At 40.7% G+C, this 19,570-nt stretch overlaps 4 protein-coding genes across 5 annotated transcripts in view; 1 reads left to right on the top strand and 3 right to left on the bottom strand.

Annotated features, from left to right (window-relative positions):
* The window catches only part of slco1c1 (solute carrier organic anion transporter family, member 1C1), a 34,445-nt gene extending 26,206 nt beyond the window's left edge, over positions 1–8,239 (top strand). Inside the window, exons 11-15 of the mRNA XM_069533775.1 lie at positions 11–176; positions 486–658; positions 4,106–4,170; positions 4,392–4,509; positions 4,986–8,239. Coding sequence (XP_069389876.1) covers positions 11–176; positions 486–658; positions 4,106–4,170; positions 4,392–4,509; positions 4,986–5,223 — 760 coding nt within the window. The 3' untranslated portion in view covers positions 5,224–8,239. The remainder of the gene's footprint in view (positions 1–10; positions 177–485; positions 659–4,105; positions 4,171–4,391; positions 4,510–4,985) is intronic.
* On the bottom strand, positions 718–11,352 carry bcap29 (B cell receptor associated protein 29). 2 transcript variants are annotated; one of them, XM_069533776.1, is made up of 8 exons: positions 11,056–11,211; positions 10,137–10,243; positions 9,901–10,001; positions 9,300–9,447; positions 9,031–9,166; positions 8,791–8,893; positions 8,582–8,682; positions 718–1,251 (listed from the first exon to the last, which is right to left on the bottom strand). In XM_069533776.1, the coding sequence occupies exons 2-8, from the start codon at positions 10,226–10,228 to the stop codon at positions 739–741; spliced, it is 1,194 nt and encodes a 397-aa protein (XP_069389877.1). In that variant the 5' UTR covers positions 10,229–10,243; positions 11,056–11,211; the 3' UTR covers positions 718–738. The 2 variants fall into 2 exon arrangements, with proteins under 2 accessions (XP_069389877.1, XP_019944067.1); XM_020088508.2 differs by lacking the exon at positions 718–1,251 and adding an exon at positions 7,035–8,330 and having other exon boundaries at positions 11,056–11,352.
* Positions 11,353–11,608: 256 nt separating this feature from the next.
* dus4l (dihydrouridine synthase 4-like (S. cerevisiae)) lies at positions 11,609–14,521 on the bottom strand. The gene is made up of 6 exons (XM_069533777.1): positions 14,111–14,521; positions 13,716–13,837; positions 13,089–13,206; positions 12,665–12,787; positions 12,044–12,270; positions 11,609–11,943 (listed from the first exon to the last, which is right to left on the bottom strand). The coding sequence occupies exons 1-6, from the start codon at positions 14,200–14,202 to the stop codon at positions 11,669–11,671; spliced, it is 957 nt and encodes a 318-aa protein (XP_069389878.1). The 5' UTR covers positions 14,203–14,521; the 3' UTR covers positions 11,609–11,668.
* Positions 14,522–15,969: 1,448 nt separating this feature from the next.
* On the bottom strand, positions 15,970–19,354 carry rflnb (refilin B). The gene is made up of 3 exons (XM_020087926.2): positions 18,763–19,354; positions 18,231–18,325; positions 15,970–17,754 (listed from the first exon to the last, which is right to left on the bottom strand). The coding sequence occupies exons 1-3, from the start codon at positions 18,958–18,960 to the stop codon at positions 17,436–17,438; spliced, it is 612 nt and encodes a 203-aa protein (XP_019943485.1). The 5' UTR covers positions 18,961–19,354; the 3' UTR covers positions 15,970–17,435.
* Between the last annotated feature and the right edge of the window lie 216 nt (positions 19,355–19,570).

Below are 19,570 nucleotides of genomic sequence, written 5' to 3'. Positions count from 1 at the left end.
CCTTTTGCAGCATGGACATGATATCTTATGATAAACATCCAGTGTTCACAGCCTGTAACTCAGACTGCTTGTGTTCAGCAAGCGACTGGGACCCGGTCTGTGGAGAGAACGGCATCACATATGTTTCTCCCTGCCTTGCTGGCTGCTCTGCTTCTGCTGGCTCAGGGAAAAACACTGTAAGTTGACCAGGTACTCATATTATAAAAAATAATGAATTAACGCTGGGAAATACCTTACTAATGTGTAGGCAGCAGCTGAACTTCAAGATCTTCAAAAACAGATCAGTGACAAATTTAGTTTCGCTTCATTATCGCAACTTTAATTACTGACCCATTTCCGCTTATATGTTTGTGTGTAAGTATCTATAACTATATGTATATATATGTGTGTATATATATAATATATATGTATGTATGTATGTATGTATGTGTGTCTGTGTCCTGCTATACATTGTCACTTGTGTGCGACTATGCGTGTCTCTCCAGGTCTTCTCTAACTGTAGCTGTGTCGGTGTGGCTGGTAACTTTACGGCCACTACAGGTCAGTGCCCTCACAAGGACGACTGCGACAGGATGTTCCCGTACTTCCTGGCTCTCTCTGTGGTCACTTCCTTCATCATCTCCCTTGGTGGGACACCAGGCTACATGCTACTCATCAGGTCAGACTGAAGTAGAAACATTTAAACTGAAAGGCACTCAGTAGATCACATACCTTTCTGATAATCTGATTAGGTTTATTTCACCACACTGGACTGACACAGACACACTGGTGCTGGTGCAGGTCTCCGTCATTGTCAGGGGGTGGCAGAAGTGGCAGGCGTGGACCCAAATGCACGACACGGAAGCAGACAAGGATTAGGCAAAGTTCAGGGTTTATTTCAAAGCAGAGGTCGATTTCCAGGCAGACAGTCCGGGGCAAACAGAACCAGCAGGGAGTAGGCGAAAGGGGAATCCAGGTAACAGAGCAGAGGTCAGGAGCCAGGTGATCAGTCCACAGCAAACAATGTCCGACAGGGAGTAGGCGAGAGAAGGGTCCAGAGAACAGGCGGGTAGGTAACACGGAGGTCAGGCAGGCGATAGGTAGGGAAGATAACGCTGGAAGGTAAGGCATGAAAACACTAACGATCTGGCAGAGGACAAAGGAAACTGGCAGGCAGATATACTGGAGGTGACTGATGAGCGGATTGGAGACAGGTGCGTATGTGGGTGGAGCCGGTGTGGACGTGCAGAGCAGGAGGGGAGTGGCTGAACTCTGAAACGACACAGGGATTAGTATATGGAAAACTGATAGTGAAAACATTAATAGGAAGGAGAATTCGTGACAGTCATGGCAACAACATTCATAGAATCATTTCATGTTCAGCAATATTTCTTTGAAGTAAAAGCACAACATTTGTTTTGTTGCTGCTTTTTATCAAGCTGAATTACAAAAGTTCAGAACTTTAGTCTGACGACTGTGTCGATTGCTTATCACACCTCTGGAATATCTGACATGCAATGTTCATTGAGTTAAGTTCATCATTCACTTATATAAAAGCCACAAACATGAAAGGTAATGAAGCAAATTCAGTTTCATTTTATCAAAAACATTGACAATAAAGTCACTGCAGATAAACCAGGTGGGATGAACACAAAGTTTTCTAACTTCCCTCTGCACCATTTTTTTTTTTGAAAAGCTGTGCACACAACGCCCAGAACACAAACAGTAAAACCATGTTTGAGGAGGTTTAGAACAGGCACTCCACTAGTTTTCTGAAAAATCAAGGAAAACTTGAAATGCGTCTCATCTCACAATATTGAAGAACTGGATCTGCCCCCTGATCCAGATCTGTATGAAAATTCATAAGGTTCTTCCTTGTAAACCACACGCCTCCACCAAGTTTAGTGGTAATCCGTCAGGTAGTTTTTGCATAATCCTACTAACGAACATACAGATAAACAAATAGACAAAAACTCAACTTACTAAGTAATAAATAATCAGAATGTGATTTCACCACTTCATTCACCTTGAGATATCAAATCCTTTCACATTTGATTTACAAATTTGTGAGTTCACTCACGTTTCAGAAGAAGAGTCAAGTCAATCTCTAGCTCTTTGCAATGTCTATTAAGCTACTGTCCCTCCGTGACTTTTAATTATTGGGAAAAGTAAATGTAGCACGAGTTAGCTCTGGATTGTTTTCATACCTCCTGCCTGAACTGCAGGAGTCATAGGAGGTGTGTATTTTCATTTCGCTTTTTATGGTTCAAAGCGTCCAGAGACAATGATTTGGGTTATTTCTGTTGCTGGCTCCATGTTTTGTTAGTGTCTCTTTGTGTCTCTGTGTGTAAACAAGTGGCTTTGTCAAACACCCAGGTTAAAAATAGTCCATTCGTCTTTGATTTCTTCAGGTTAAATCCCTCAGTGTGATGGTCAGCTGAGAATCAATCAAAACCCTGAGGGCTAGTGTCTGATCTCTTGCTCACATTTGAGGTCAGCTTAATAATAATAATCATTTTTTATTTATAGTCGCCTTTCCCAGCACTCAAGGCAGAGGTAAAAACAGAAATCAAATTTATCACAAAGATCAATGAAATGAACACTAAATGAAACATTATGTAAGTTGGCCAAATGGAAAACAATGAAACTGAATATGAAATATTAACTGAAAAAGTGTTTTCTTGCTTTAGCTAACCGATGTACCAGCATGCCTCTATGTAAAGTCATTTTCAAACTTCTAAATCCTGAAGCTGTGAGAAGCTGCTGCAGAATATGCTACATTTGTCAAAACTGAATCGGCAACATTGTCATTCAGAGTGAATGACGGCCGATGATGAGACAGTCAACAGTGAACTTATCCTTTTATTAGTCCTCTGTAATGACCGTCTCTGATACAGAAGAAACGGGACATGACAGCCCGTGCTGCATCCCTCCCACTCGAGCTTCTCAGGGGGTCAGGTGTGGTCTCAATGCAACTGCACTGGTGAAGGGCCAAGTGAAAGAAAGTGGCAGATTAGTATGACAGGGATGCAGCGTTTTTGTGATATGTTGTATGTGGGTCAGTGAGATATGGATAATCAACAGCAGCGATAAACATTTGGTTCGGTGAGCAGAGACTGGCTGCTCTGTGTCGTTGTGATTATAATTCAATGATATTATCTCTGTACTCATCGATGACGTTATTTCCTCAAAGGGAACATTGTCGGACAGAGCAGCAAATAAATGTTAAATGATCCATGTGACTGAAATTTGAAGCGCCTCTATTTGGTTAATTCACTCACAGGAAGGTTTCAGTTTGACATGAAGCTGGAAATGTGGACAATTGGTGTGTGTGTGTGTGTGTGTGTGTGTGTCATTTACACAAAAATATGTTTAAATGAAGTCGAATAAAAATAAATGTGGCCATAAATCCTATTTTGTGAACCAGCAACAGATTATTCTGCACAGCAGCGTCCTCTGCTGGCTGACACTACAATAAACATCTTTCTGATGAGATGTTCATACACACACAACAACATTCCATGCTTTTATTCTGTCTATGTAAATTTAAAAAGGAGCAGGCATGTGTTCACAGAAGTCCTTATCAGCTGATCCTTTTTAAATGCAATGGCCTCGCAGGAATGAGATGACTCTCTGTGCCGTGATTTTCTTGTGCTTTTTCATTTTAATGTCGATATAATTGTTTCTCTATTGCTCTGATTTTCAGGGATGTCAGTTCTGATAGCACTGTGTCCTGTGACAATGGAATCTTAACTTTAAGGAATTATTTGAAGTCAGAGAGAAAAAATGTTTGATGAGTTGCAAACTTGTAGAATTTCTTTGTCTTTCCCACAAATACACAACAGTTACACCTTCTCAAATTCCTCAGTACAGGTTCAATAATCTTATGTTATGAATCACAATAAAAGAAACTTCTGCTCTCACATTTTTTGCTACAGTTACTGCAAAACACATTCACACCCATTACAAAGAAGGTGAAGTCATTGACAGAATGTACACTTAACAGCAAACGTCTCTCTTCTCACAAACTTTTCCTTTTTCACTCGATATCCCTGGATTTTCCAATCAGTTTCTGATCAATCCTGAAAAATAAAAATCTGCATTTCTTTTTTTTTTTCTTCTGCAGGTGCATAAAACCACAGCTGAAATCTCTGGCCTTGGGTTTCCACGCTCTGGCAACACGTACCCTCGGTAAAATAATAATCATCCGCTATTGAAGCATGTTTGAGTGGCTCAAGGCTAAAATGGAAACTTGTATTCTGGTTTGAATCTATACACTTTAATATAAGTATTAATGTTTGAAGCTTATTATTACTGTGAGTTTATTTTAATTACTCTGGACAGTGTTTGCATACTGTGCTGTTTCAGCTCTCAGGGATGTGATAGTAAAGAAATACGTTTGTGGTTTACAGCAGGGATCCCAGCACCCATCTACTTCGGAGCGATCATTGACACCACATGTCTAAAGTGGGGTCAGAAGAGGTGTGGAGGCATAGGAGCCTGTAGAATCTACAACACCACTGCATACAGGTTATTATGTGCATCTTCATATATGATCATTTTTCATTTTCAGGATTTTCAAGACTTTAACTGAATTTTAGACTTGCTACATATTTGATGCTTCTCTCTTATATTTGGTAGCAATTAAAAAATTAACAGTATTTTATATAAAAATGTCATTATTTGGCATTCAACCAACCTGGAGAACCCAGAGAAAACCCACGCAGACACAGGGAGAACATGCTAACTCCACACAGAAAGACCCCAGGCCAAACGGGGATTCCAGCTCGGAACCTTCTTGCTGCGAGGCGACAAGTGCTAACGACTGCATTATTGTGAAGTCTTCCATTAGAAATAAACATCCAAAATATGTTTAGAAACCACAGATACTTACTTATACTCATAACTGATGGATACATCCATCCAAACAGGGACCGCTAACATGTAATTCACCATACTTGAATGTAAAATAAGATTTGATTTTCTTTTACGCCCCTGCTCCTCAGGATTGCGTACCTGGGCCTGACACTGAGCCTGCGGACTGTCTCGTTCCTCATCTGCATCCCGGGCTTCATTCTGCTCAGTCGACAGCTGAAGAGGGAAGAGAGAAACGCCATGCACGGAGCTCTGGCCAATGGCGGCACGGAGCTGGAGGCGCTCAGGAAGGAGGAGCTCATGATTTCTAATTCTGACCAGTTACAGCAAATGTCAGATAACAGCACAGACAGGGAGACACGGCTGTGACCGACCCAGCAGAACTGACTCCTTTTTCCCCTTCACTCACACTCACACACACACACACACACACACACACACACATTCGACAGATGAACAAATACAACCAACGTGTGTGTGTGTGTGTGTATATATATACACCCACCCACAGTGATACTGTACACGCACACGCAGATTGAGATTTGCAGGGAATGACACCTTTTAACCGATTATCTCATATAGAGCAAAATTCTATATATTTGTACTACAGGACCTTTGGAGGATTTGTGAATTTGAAAGAAAATTTGATATAAATGAAATATTTCTTGAATGTATATGCTGTTATTTTTATTCCTTTATAAATACAACAATATTTTTCTGTTTAAATGGGAGAACTAGAGATTAGATGAGAAATGTGATTCGTGCACACGACTGCAAAAACAGTGTCACTCTGAACACCAGCATTCTTAAAGCAGCCTCTATTTTTGTTAACTTCCAAATTAATTCTTTTTTTCCTGATGCCAGAAAAGAAGTGGCCTTAAAAACCAGAGGCGTGACTCTAGATTTGATCATGAATTCATAAATTTGAATGACGAAAATTAAGCCTCGGTAGAGACAGGAAGTGAGTCGATTTTTTGCAGAGTTTTTAAAAGAGAGGACAAGCAGGGCGCTGTAGAAATATGTGTCAGTATTTCAGGAATTCTTAGAGGGCTCAGCTCTTATTTTGACATTTGTGCCTCATTCTCTCGACAGTTTACCTAGAAATCGTGTGCATCATCTGCTGATTGTAGAGAGGAGCAATTTTCACTCACATCTTAACATCATGTTATCTTACTTACTAATCTAAATTTTCAGATAGAAAGTCTCTGCACTCGTTTAGGAACGGTTTCATTTCTGATCCAACTGACTCTAAAACGTTTGCGTTTTACTTTTGAGACTAAAGTCAGGGCTTCTGCAGTTTTGTGTTGTGCACTTTTGGGATGTGACTTTGTTCCTTTGGTATTCATAATCGCTTGAAATTGAAATGGGGCGGCTGCCACAAGGAGGCAGTACCATAACTGTCGTTATATGGTATTAATGAGGAACAAATTTAAGAATACACAATCTGCTAAATGGGCTGAGACAGATCATTTGGATTTGACTGAATTGGCTGTTATCTTTGTGGGTGAGCTGAATGTGTGCCCTCATGATGCTGATAGAAAACATAAATGTCTATCAATTAATTCTTTGGGCAAACAACGCTGTGTGTAAAGAAAAAAAGTCTGCATTTGTGTTGCTGATGTGTAAAAGCTCTGCTTCTGCGTCTCCAGCTGTTGCTATATGTTTCATTGGTCAGTGTTTTTACTTTACATAGTTTTTTGGTTAGCCCCAAATTCCACAAACAGAAAAATCAGTTTATTCTCAGGTTTTATTTCAACAGCAGCTGCATCCCAGCATCCGAACCCATCCCAAGGAAATCTGACAAAAGGATTTCTGCTGTTTTTCCTCAACACAACTGTCAAACAAATAATTATTTTGCTTCTGTAAATGTATAACAACACCACTCTGCAAGAATTTGTCCATTTCGTCAAGTTTGTAGTGACCGTATTTCAGGTTTAGTTTTTAGGCACAAGTTTTGGCCACACGTGCAGACTCAGAGGAGCAGTGAGCGCTATAGAGGAAGAAAAGTCATTATCTCAGTAATGTAAGACATCTACTTGCATTAAATTAGAATGTAAATAATTTCATTTGATTATATTTTGTAAAATTTCAAATATCTTAAATGTAACACTAAAAACTATTCATATCCAATCAAATATGTTGGTGTTATTTTTTCAAGCTGCTTAATAAAACACAGAGGATAAAGAAACATGTCTTTATTAAACACAATCTATTGCATCCACCTGCAAGGCACTTCCTTCTGATTCATGTCTACAACAAATATATAAGAATCTCACTTCCAAAGCATGTTTGCAGTTTCATAACCCGAAAAGAAAGTGAAAAACCTCATGCAATAATCACTTTAGCATGAAAAACGTGGGAAACATTGATGCGTCCTATGATAATAATCTCAGATCCTCTTAGTCACACGAAACTGTGTGGAAAACAGAAATACAAGGAAAACCATACAGAGCGACCCTCAGTGCAACTGGTGCCTCAAACCAAAATGTAAACACTTGAAACACAGTGCAAGTATCGGGACCGTCTGTGGCCCAGAAACATGAATATATCTGATTTAAGACTGAAATAAGATCACAAATGGTGAAATTAAATTTAAATTCAAATGATTTTGTCCTCCTGTAGAAATTCTGTTTCAAGTATATCGACAGGTGTGTCACAGAAAATGATCCTCAACACAGAAAGTAAAATGAACGAAGAAAAAGGGAAAAAAATATGGATGTTTTGCAACTGTTACAATCCCCTCAGGTTAAAAAAGTACACAGAATTGGCTGGAATACAACATAAACATGTCATGTTGTTCTTTCTAAACACAACTGTACATGCAAACTACATTTGCAGAGCAACAGACATAATTTACTTTCTGTGATAAGCTCAAAGGGGATGCAGGAGGTCTCCCGGCTACATACAGAAATAAAGAAGTAAATCTTAAGTATCAAAATACATTCAGTGGTTTACCAGTAATATTGTGCTGCAGCTACTGACAGATCTTACATCTGTGTACTGGCCTGACAGAAATTTCACCTTAAAGCAAATAAAAGTGACTTTAACACACAGTGATTACAGTGCTCAGTAATCTTCAGACTTGGGTCAGTTACTCATTTGATTCTTTCCAATAACCTTACCCAATGAATCTGTCTGATAGAGTGTCAAGGTAAAAAAAAAAAAAGCAATTCTCTTAGTCATACAGGAAGCCTTTAAATATATATATATATATATTTAAACACTCATCCACTTTTAAGCCAGCCTGGTGCCCTAATAAAAGCTTTCAAGCTTTAAAACCATTACTGATATCTGCCAAGAGTCTGTACTTACAAGGAGCCAATCCTGCTCCTGTGACGTGCATTGTGACACGAGGTGTTGTATGAATGTGAAGCGTGCTGTGGTGGCTCGCTCGTGACTGGGCTAAAATGATGCATAAACTCTTAAACCTTTTAAAATAACTAGTCATCCTTCTTGTTTCCACTATCTTGAAGATTCTGAAAGAACAGAGAAATGAAAAGTGAATGTCAGAAAATGTGATATGTTTTTAGAGCAGCGTAGAAGAAGTGATTTTTGGTTGAGTAGCATTAGCCAGAGCTGTTTTGGGATCGGTTCTGTTTTCCAGGTATTGGATTAGGGAAGGTGAAAAGATTATATTGGAATATTTGGACTTTAGTAGACTCACTGTGTCTTAATAGTGAATGATCCAACAAATCATTATTAAGATGTGTTTAGAGTTCAGCTTTACCTGGAGCTCCTGATGTTCCTTCAACAGTCTGTCGTACTCCCTGGCAAGCCCGTCCGTCTGTTTCTTCATTACCTCTGACTCTGACTGGGAATTCTTCAGAGCTGGAGAGGAAACAATCACACATTAACAAAAGGGATCCTGATGAGACTACATCCATGGTAAAAGCACACGTGTAAACAAACATATCTGCAGAGAACATTGATACTAACCATCTCTTGCGGTCTTCAATTCCTCTTTCAGTTTCTCAAGCTCCTTTTTCAACAAATCCATGCCCGCTGAAGTAGCCTCATCACCCTTTCCTCCCATCAGAGTCTAAAATAAATGATCAGATTAAAGCAAAGAACATGAAATACAGGTCCATCTATAACTGTAACTCTGATTCATTGGTCTTGTGTTCTCATCTAGAGCTATCCAACAGATATCTTTAACCCAAGCAGTGTGGAGCCTACCTGTTTCAGCAGCTCATTGTCCTCCATGTATTTCTTGGCAGCCCGGTTAGCGGTGTCGGCCTGCGCCTGAAGAGCAGCCGTAGTTCCAGACACTGTTGCCAGCTGGTTAATCAGGGTGATCACTCGCTTCATAACCCTGCAAAAATAACCGGGTTCAAAAGAAAGTCTGGGTCAAGGTAAAAACTTAAGGAAAAAAGAATTTTCATTAAAGATGAATATGTAATTTGTAATATGTCAACCGTGTATTGCTTTTAAAAGGAAAGACTCACAGCCAGAGCAAGACAGCAAAGCCAGAGATGTAGAGGTTCCTCTGGGCTCTGAAAAGCTTCATGTGTAGGTGGTCATGCATGTTTGGTTGCAGCTTGGCATCTGTGCCATGTTCTTTAGATGAATACTTTCTCACTTCACGGACAGCATCTGAAGAAAAAGGAGCACGTCATAAGTTAAAACCAGAGAGCTTAAACTTTTCTTCTATGCTCCATCAAATGCTGATGTAAAAGATGTAGCTCCTGTAACGTGTTCTCCAGCAGCTTCATATTTATCTGCAGCTTTCTCCCAGCTCCCACCATCTTAAGTTATATCACCAATCTAACGGTTGACTGGTCACATGTAACGGTTCCATTCATTCCTAAATGATGGTCCACATCGGTCTGGCATTCAAAGCCTGCTTATCCCATGTTCCATTTCAGTAGTTAGATATATTGTACTGCATATTTGATGCATACAGTCACAGTCATGTTGCAGCTCAATTTACACCACGAGGATCATAGCGGACCCAAGCGGACATGGAAACTACGAATTCGCCTTTATAGTCGTGACCCATCTACTGGGCTGTGATCAAAACATTGACACAGTTGATGTTACACTTACCGAGGAAGAGAACAATAAGTATTATTATCATCGTTAGAAACACTTTGTTCCAGAACCTCGCCATGAATCCCCAGATCCTCAGCTGGAAAATACTCTGCCACCTGCAAACACACACATGCACAAGCATTAACATACAGGGCAGTTTATAGCAGGTTAATACACCAGAAAATAAACAAGCAGCGATGGTGGTTATATAAACCCAACACAGCGTATGATCCTGAGTGTTTATGACTCACCTCCTGGCAGAGATGAACGGTATACAGAGGATGACAAGGACACCTATCTCCACATAGAGGAAGAGGGCCACAACCGTCCATTGCAACGTCATCTCTGATCAGGGACCCTGAAGAAGAGAAAAGATAAGAAACACAGGATAAGAAATGTGATGTGATAAAATCCCTCAATTGAGCATGTAGGATTCAGTGACATCTAGTGGTGAAGCAGCTGAATACCCCTTATCCTCCCCTCCCAAACCTGACAGAGAACCTGTGGCAGCCTTCAGACCTTTAGTTAGTCCAGTTTGGACTACTGTAAAAAACATGGTGGCCTCCATAGAGAGGACCCACTCCCAATGTGAATATACAGTTTTGAAGTGTAAAGGGCTCATAGAAAACAACAATTTCTACTATTTAGATGATAACGCATTATTTTATATTCCATTTCTGCCAATGTTTCCCTTTAACCTAGAACTTACACACTGGACCTTTAAAGTACATTAAGCTGATTGAGTGCAGCTGGGACACTAAGCTAGCTAGTTATCGTGTACAGCTTTTTTCTTCCACTTGTTCAACAACGAGCTTCTGTTCAGAAAAATGACGTTACGCTTCTTAACCACGCAATTCACATACCTTAACGTAAACTAGCAAAGGCTTAAAGTTCACTTCCTGTAGCTACAGTGCTAACACGAGTAATATGTAGCACGTAACGCAGTGAGTAATTCATTATTAAAGACTAAAATACACATAAACACTTGAGCTTTTGGAAACAGTTTCTCTTGTATCTACTGTTAGTAACTTAAGCTAGCACCTGAACCACAAGCTAACGTTAGGCTAACGTGGGCGCCGTCAATAACGAGGCAGTAAAACATTTTAAAAGACTAAAAGGAAAGTGAGTGAGTTCATATCACAGCTCAGGAACAAAGTATACACAACTTACCGACAAACTGCCGAACCGACACGGAGACACAACTTTTCTTCACTTGAGAAATCAGGCACAGCAAAGTTTGCTCGGCGGCTCCACTTCCTGACAGCTCCTCTGACAGTTATGACTTCCGCTCTCCTTTTTCAAAATAACACCTGGACGTGTTGATGACAAGCATTAATGTGGATGGGAAACGCACCATTGTTAGTTTAAAAAATGATCATCACCATTTTAAACTTAAACTGTTTTGTTTCGCCACTTTTCCCTTTATATATGGATTCAGGACACATATTCTGAGTTTATTCTGAAGGCAGACCTCACTACTTCCCGTGTTCAACCTGAACATGTGTCATTTCCTGATGGGAGGGTTTATTTCAGGAAAGTTGCATCAGTTAAAGAATAAAGTGACACTCAGTGGATACTGATGCTATTAAATCTATTAAACCTCTGTGTATACTCCCTGAGTAACACAGGCATTAATAACAACTAAATATTCTCTTTAATAATCTATATGGTTACTGTGTAGTAAAGGCTCGACTCAGGAGACGGACAGCATTAATGCAAACTATAGCTTTGACATTTTATTAGGCATAAAAATAAAAAATGTTAAAATCAAATATATCACATTTCAATGAATTGATGTTTCCATGTCTTGTACTGACCCATATGTGTTCTGGAGGTAATCTAATACAGCTGAGGTACTGGATAGAGAATTGAACACTTTTCTCTCAGGCTGGGAGCTAACCCTCTCCAGCATGTAGATAAGATGGTGGTGGAAGCAGGTGAAGGGAGTTCCCTGCTCGATAGAGATGTCCACCCAGTCCCATACACACTCCAAAGGAGTATCCTCGTAGCCAGCGAACATGGCAGGGTTAGAGAGCAATCCCCGTGCAGCCATCACACCTAATAATGAAATCCAAACACACACAAGATTAACAAATTATAGAGGAATGTCATTTATGTATCTGTCATTATAAGTGTAGGTTTTTAAAAACAAACCTACCATCGACACCAGTCAGCTGGTGAGTGGACTCCACATCCCGGAGGTACTTTATGTCTCCATTGGCAATGACTGGTACAGATATGCTGTCTTTGATTGTCTTTATTGCATCATAATGAACAGGCTGGTGGCGTTCTTCTGCTGTACGTCCATGGACTGTTATCCATGACACACCAGCTGATTCTGCCTTCTGGCACAGATCCACTGTCCGCCTCAGGTCCTTGTGAATTCTGTGGATGTGAATTAATATAGTTTGGTTCTACAGGACGTGTCACAGAGTCAAAAAGTAAATAACAAATGCAACATGTATTTTTTACCATGTGCAGCATGTAACTGAAACATTACTAAGGCAGATTTGGATATTGATATATTATAGTTTAACAAAAAAAATCAAAAACATAAACTTGTAAATAAGGAATCTAGATCGCTGAGATGTTGTTATTATTATTATTCTAGTAAGAATACACTTGTCACTTCATTCTGGAGAACAAACTATGTAATGGTGTCTCTAAATTACCTAAAACCTAGTGCGGTAATTCTGTATCGTTTATGTCATCTTGATTATCGGCCGATTTATACATAGTTATTGATATGTCGAAAATAGGCTGGTCTGGGTTTCTTCACCTTATTTTGATTGATGCGGTATAGTTTGGATTCTGCACTTGGTTTCTGAGATGTCTGACCATGTCTTTCACGAGTTCCGGCTTGTTGATGAGACACGCACCATACCCAGCTGACATAGCCCACCTGAAAACAAAACCACAGAGCTCATCAAAGAACTTGAATTTAAAATTCTGTCTATCTATCCTGGCTTAATAAATCGTTGAAGTAACATGGATGAAAACATGAATAAGAAATCAACCAGTCAAACAAACTGTGAGCTTCTGATCATTTGTAAAATCAAAACAAACCAGATTAAGAATTAAATAAACTTTTAGATCCTGACAGGGAAATTACTTTGTTACAATTTCTTAACATGCAATTATGAGAGAGGAAGACTCTGAAGTGGAGGCCAAAATGTGTTTGGGTCTGTGGTCAGTAGTTGCACCTCTGAGGACAGCCACAGTTGAGATCAACTCCATCTGAGAAAGGTGCAACTACACAGGCTGCATCAGTCAGAGTCTGAGCGTCATGAGCAGCAAACTGTACGATCAGGGGCCGGTCACCTGAGAACGACAGGGAGAAACAAACAATGATGATAAAAATCTTGGTGATGGCAACATGGCAATTAAAGCATGTGAATTGAAATCTTTGTATTTAGATACAGTGCATTAAAAGTACATTATTACCTCGTGACTGAGGAGAATGTTTTTACTCCCATTCCATTAATTTGTTAGTTAGTTTGTTTCTACTGGACATTATTATTTCAAAACTTATTTACCTACTTAGGTTAAGAGGAGGGTATCTATGGCTGGGGATAATTTGTTGAGGATCCGAATAAAAATCCAAATGAAAGTGACTTAATTTACTACTGAGTTTAATATTACATTGTTACTAAAGATACTATTAAACTTCTAATTCTAGCTGATAAAACATGAAATAGTCTTATTAATTGCTTAAAGCCCTGTATCTCAATAGAGCACAACTTACTATACTTACTATTTTGCGTAAAAATGGCTGCAGTGAAGAAGGTCTATACCATAATAAAATATCATATATTAACATCATTACTCACGTTCGTTGGTGGTGAATTCACTGTCTCTGGCTTTCACCGATCGTATGAAGTCAGCAGCTACGATCATCGGAGTGAAGCAGATGTCACAGTCGTATTTCCTCACCAACGACCTGAAGGCAAGCCTGTGAAAATAAATGACTTCACTGATCATAACAACAACAATAATCACAATATTAATAAACTGTATGCAACAGACTAGATAGACAGATATATATATATATAAGTGAATCAACCACGAGGGAACAAACCCACAACAACAAGAATCAAGTACAAGTTGCTTCAAAAAGCCAAACTACAAAGAGCTACATGTGAGTGCCATCAATTATCATTGTTTTTAACAGTATGTTTGAAGACACGTGTGCAGCTGCAGACACAACGTTCAGAGTCGGACTTACTTTGAGTATCGAACCATCGGCGCACAGATCTTCAGGACCTTTCCCTTCTCGAACATGTCCATGATGCCGCTGTTTCCATTACAAGTCTTCATCCTGTCTGCAGCGGCGCCGTCAGCTAACGCTACAAGCTAACTAGCAAAACACCGAGGAGCAGAGGATCGTTTCATCTATTTCATGGCTGGGCTGGAAAACAAATGTCTCCACAAACTACGAGGCTGCAGAGAAACAGCAGCGTCTACTGCAGAACCAATCAAACTACAGAGTTTACGACAGACCCCATCAAACTACAGAGTTTACGACAGAACCCATGAAACGACAGAGTTTACTGCAGGACACCGTTAAACTACAGAGGTTTCTTCGTCCATGCGGAAACTGAGCCGTGTGTGTCTGACCTCTGAACTCATGACGTCACAACATCCAACGCGTGTTTGTGTATTTTTATCTTTTTTATTTTTTTAAATCACATTATGAAACAAACAGATTCCGGTGGGATCACTCGAAGTTGTGGATGGACATCTTTTTTGTTTTAAACATAATATTAATATATTATTTTTAAAAAGTTGGATGTCGTAGTGATTGTTACGTCACAGCCATTCAGGAAATGCTGCGTTCACGTCCTATAGGCAAGGACAGCTCTCGAACTTCAGAGTCACTAAAGCAATGTGGTTCTCCAAGTTAAAAGTTTGCAGATATACTGGTATTCTACGGAGCCCCTGAAGTCCCAAGATAAAAGATAAACAAGATTAAAAAATCTTTTAGGACTTCAGGGGCTCTGTAGTATTCTGTGTTGACATGGTGACACTATTTTAATACCTGTCTTATATATTTACAAGACACTTCTTTATTCTAAGGGCCACACAGGAAGGGGTCCCGGGGATATTTCCCATCTTGAAGGGAAAAAATGAAAGAGTATGCACAATTATATAAAATAACTGCATTCGGATTTAGAATAACTTGCTGAAAAGTAAAAAAAAATGCAATGACCTGGGTCAGTTTATGTGTAATGAAAAGACACAAGGTGAAATATATTGAGGCAAAGGTTCAAGATGTAACTCAAAACCTCCTGTTTCTCTGCTCACATCGGGTCAGGACTGACAGTGGTGAAGCATCTTTGGAAGAAACCACCTGTATCACATAAACGCTCCAGAGACATTCAATTAATGGAAGGGGCCTTGATGCTACACTCACTTCTTACATTCCCTGTTATGAGTTCATTGTAATTTATGGAATAAATAAAAAGGCAATTATACAAACTTCATGCTCAGATTTTCTCATGTTTTATTTGCCACTTTAGTAAATGACAGTGAAAACAATTGCATCATTTTGTAACTAACAGGAGTTGCATGTTATGTTAGCTACCACTGTCTTCCAGGTTCTCCACTGTGCACAAGTCAAGTCAATAGAAAATCTTATAATAATAATTTAAATTAAGATCTATTTTGTTGGAATTTTGATTTAAAGGATCAAACTTGATCCTCTGAAATCAAACAGAGACAGCTCTTCTCTCCTTGCCCCACAAGAGGGCAGTAGAGCAACAGACTTTCTTGAAAATATCTTTACGTGTTGAATTTTAAAGGGACAGTTCACCCAAAATACAAGCACATATTTTACTACACAAACAGTTTGTTGCTACAGCTTTGTATCCAGGATGCTTCAGTGGGATTATCTGAGGTTTATAGATATAACCTGAAGAGTGTGAGGAGCTCTTTTGTGCAGAGGGAAGAATATCAAATCTCTTAATCACCCATTTTCAGAATATATACACTCTATTCACATGTTCAAGGTTTGTTATTGCGTTTATTACTTTAAATTCTGCCATTGCCTTTTAAAAAAGGATAAAAATACCAACTCAGAGACGGTTGATGAACTAATGAACACTTTATTTCAAACTGAGTAAGTGACGAATATCAAGAAAGAAGCGTCAACACAGTCCCGTTTATCAGCTGATAAAAATCTCAGATCCTAGAACAGAATAAATACAATTTCAATCCAAGTTGAGTTAAAAAGAAAGTGATAGCAGTGGAATGCAGCTTGTTACTCTCAATAGTGACAGTGAGCGATATCAAAAATATGATCCACAGTTCATCAACACTACGTACTTAATCAATTTGAGCTTGCACGTCACAATATGAACAGATAAATTCCCTTGATCGAGCAACATTTACATCATACATTACAAATCGCAGCCGTAAACAGTGGCTGGAGAAAAAGCTTGGGAAGAGCTCAGCTTGTGCTACGTTGTGCAGAAACACACACACACACAATACCCTGTGAGGAAACACAACACACGTGCGTAAAGTTAATTTCACCACTTCCTCTGTACAGTGTGGATAAGTTAGTGACTTCTGAGCAATCATCCAAACTCCAGCAACACATTTATTCACTTTCTCTCGTCGCTCCCTAAGTTAAAAAGATACTCTTCCCTCTTAGATTAATTAAACAGATTCTATGAAGTGAAACAGGCTCTGTTGTTCCAATTTAAAATGAATCACTCTGCATGAAAAGTGATTTTCTTAGGTCAAGTAAGTGACGTCCTTACTCAGCCCATACAAAGCTGCTTTCAGACCTGAACTGAACTCCAGAGAACTTACGGACTTTCCCAGGAGGGGCTGAGTGTTTGTGATTGTCCAGCCAGCCCCCTAGTAAACAGTCAACAGGATGTCCAAAGGCACCGATGTGAGCAAACAGCAGGAGATCCTCCGCAGGATGCACCACGAGCTAGTGGGTGTGTTGATGACATTTCTAACAGACGCAAAAATGATTTAAAAAAAAAAGAAAACAAATATCTAGGGATGAAACAGTGTCATAAACACAGAAGACACAGACGATGATGCCAAACAAAAACACTGCAGCAGAATTAGTATGTTACATCCTGCCTCTGCACCACCCCTCACCCGGACGCTCTGGAGATTTCTGCATTGTTGTGAACGGGTCTGAGCGGAGAATCTCCTGCAAACTCCAGAAAAAGTCCAGACCCAATTCTGCAGACACTCTCAGTTCACATCTGAAAACAGCTCAAGTTACTTCTACAGCCAATAATTCAAAAACGATCATGCCCCTGGAAGCTGTGAGTTAAAAACTGAAGCGCTTGTTGCCAGTGAGTAGTTTCTTTCACTGGCAGTGATATACACATAAACATACAACACTTCTGCTATCTGTAACAGCACAGATGCTTCCTGTCCGCAGCTTGGCATAGCTACTTTAAAAAGATAACAAGCTCCACATCTGTAAAAACACAACACAGCAGGTCAGCGAGCCTCAGGGGAACCACAGAACAGGGGCCCATGGGAATGACCACCTTTGTGTCCCCAGCGACCCCTCCACCTCACTGAGGTATCTTTCTGTGGCCGCCTGCCTCCAGCTCCACACTGGAGAGGAAGCGTCTGGACAGCCGGTGGCAGTCGTAGCTCAGCTCCGTGGTGTAAACAGTGCTGGTTTTCTTGGGGTAGATGATGGTGGTGCTCCTGACGCTCTGCAGCCGCTGGCGAGGCTGGAAATCCAGCTGCGTTTTGTAGTGGCGCCAGGTGCTTTGGGGAACCACCATGATAGTCTGCATGCAGTGTTCGAGGCCCTGGCCCGACGGCTGCAGGGCCACGTCCTGGATGAAGTGGCGGTCCGAGTTGTAGTGCAGAGAGGAGATGTATCTGAGGAGGAGGACAGGGGAAGCCTCTTGGTTTTATTGGTAACGATACAAAAGCACACACATCCAAACTCGACAGACACTAAGTGCTGGAAGACAAGAAATGTCCACACACCAGTTGATGCTCCAACAAAATCAATGATTTTAACCTCCTGGTTTCATCTGAAGAACATGTTTCCTACCATGAAGGTGACATAAAAGTGTGTTGGAGCGTCCACTGGTGTGTGGACATTTGTCCTCTTCTGGTTTTATCTGGTGCAGAATAAAGTCAAACAAGTCAGTGCAACCTGTGGCTGTTATCCGTCACACTATGATGCAAGGTCTGTTGCTCACATACCGAGATGATAGTTGTCAGTCACTTTGGTCCATTACATATCAAACCCCTGCATGTCCTCATAGTGTGACATGTTGTGACTGACATCTGCACACCTCCACCAGGTCGAATCCTGCACAGAACAGGTCACGTAAACATTAACACACCTTATTTCCTTTGGTGGTAATGGATCGAGGGCTATGCCTTCTCCAAAAGACAGCGGGTGAAGCTGTGGGAAAGATCCAGTGGGTTCAACTGGAACCTGCAATGCAAAGAAAAAGAAAGATCACACTTCACACATGCAGAGTCAATCCTGCAGGTTCTTTTTGGCTTGGTTCAGTGACCCACTTTTCTTCACTTGGCCAGAACTTGCAGCAAATTCAACTGTTCAGTCTTATTTACAAAGAACATTCACACATATTGTGTTTACTCAACTAAAATCGTCTGAATGTTTGGGGATTTCAAGTAATTTCAAGGTTTCAAATTGCATTGGTGGCAAGTTGCACACAGGAAGAAGTGTGTGCAACGTGTAAACTAATGCAATTTACTAGAGGGACTGCACTCAAACTTTTTATCATGTGATAAACTGCTTTAAAACCATTGTTCTGCAGTGGTTTGTGGTTGTTTTGCTTGAAATCGAGTTAAGAAGTTAAGAAGTGTATAATGTAATGTAGAGAGGGGTTGAGGGGGTCTACCTACCAGGGAGCCGCGTCCCTCGTCCTCCGACACCGGGCTCACTCCCCCGGCTTTCTCCGCGCACACAGGCAGCAGCCAGGCTCCGGGGCTCGGGCTCGGGGGCAAACCTGAGTCCGGGCTGTCGAGTCCTCTCTCCGACCTGCAACTCATATCCAGCGGCTCTGCCTCACACACATGGGGCAAGTTCAACCTGCCGACCATCTCCGGGACACGGTTACTAAAGTCCAGCGGGTGACGACAGGCGAAGTTTCCAGATTTTACTTCCTTCTGTTATTTTGTTCCGTTTGTTTGTTTTTTTCCACCGCGGCGTTTCTTCTAACTTCTACCCGGGCTGCATGCACGGCTTCCCGCAGGAGGCACCATCAGACACCGCTCCGTCCCCCGGAACCTCCAACCCCTTAAGAACAAGAAGCTTACGATCGATTATCACTCTGGCTTTAAAAACACAATGATCACACACTCCGGCTCCAGGTGATCGTGCACGAGGAAATCTGGTGTATTAGAGGGTCCAGAGAGGGGATGTGTGTGTGAATGAGTCCGTCTGCCCGCGGCTCCTCTTCAAACCTCTGCCCCCTCCAGTTCACACACACACAAACACATCTGCACACACACACACACACACAAACACACACAAAGAGGAAACGCCTTCCCAAACTTTCACTGGATCCTGATTGGATGCAAGACTAAGTGGCAACCAGAGACGAGGCCAGTCATGGGAACACTTCCGAGATTGAACCCTGGTAAAAACAGGTTCATGTGTTTTCCTGCATTTGTGCACAAGCATGCAAATTAAAGTAGCGTGTGAAATTTA

The sequence above is a fragment of the Paralichthys olivaceus genome, chromosome 11, assembly GCF_024713975.1.
Source record: "Paralichthys olivaceus isolate ysfri-2021 chromosome 11, ASM2471397v2, whole genome shotgun sequence".
Lineage (NCBI taxonomy): Eukaryota > Metazoa > Chordata > Actinopteri > Pleuronectiformes > Paralichthyidae > Paralichthys > Paralichthys olivaceus.
This window is presented reverse-complemented; position numbering and strand designations above follow the sequence as displayed.

What these genes read in the sequence shown, in the direction of transcription:
- bcap29 (XM_069533776.1), bottom strand. Translation starts at nt 10,228, where the DNA reads ATGACGTTGCAATGGACGGTTGTGGCCCTCTTCCTCTATGTGGAGATA. An exon ending in ACTTATTGTTCTCTTCCTCG is followed by an intron (nt 9,448 to 9,900) that starts GTAAGTGTAACA and finishes CTTTTTCTTCAG; the next exon opens with ATGCTGTCCGTGAAGTGAGA. An exon ending in ATTGAAGACCGCAAGAGATG is followed by an intron (nt 8,683 to 8,790) that starts GTTAGTATCAAT and finishes TTTCCTCTCCAG; the next exon opens with CTCTGAAGAATTCCCAGTCA.
- dus4l (XM_069533777.1), bottom strand. Translation starts at nt 14,202, where the DNA reads ATGAAGACTTGTAATGGAAACAGCGGCATCATGGACATGTTCGAGAAG. An exon ending in CCGATGGTTCGATACTCAAA is followed by an intron (nt 13,838 to 14,110) that starts GTAAGTCCGACT and finishes TTATTTTCACAG; the next exon opens with GCTTGCCTTCAGGTCGTTGG. An exon ending in ACCGCATCAATCAAAATAAG is followed by an intron (nt 12,271 to 12,664) that starts GTGAAGAAACCC and finishes TCACATCCACAG; the next exon opens with AATTCACAAGGACCTGAGGC.
- rflnb (XM_020087926.2), bottom strand. Translation starts at nt 18,960, where the DNA reads ATGGTCGGCAGGTTGAACTTGCCCCATGTGTGTGAGGCAGAGCCGCTG. An exon ending in ACGAGGGACGCGGCTCCCTG is followed by an intron (nt 18,326 to 18,762) that starts GTAGGTAGACCC and finishes TTTGCATTGCAG; the next exon opens with GTTCCAGTTGAACCCACTGG. An exon ending in TTACCACCAAAGGAAATAAG is followed by an intron (nt 17,755 to 18,230) that starts GTGTGTTAATGT and finishes CCTCCTCCTCAG; the next exon opens with ATACATCTCCTCTCTGCACT.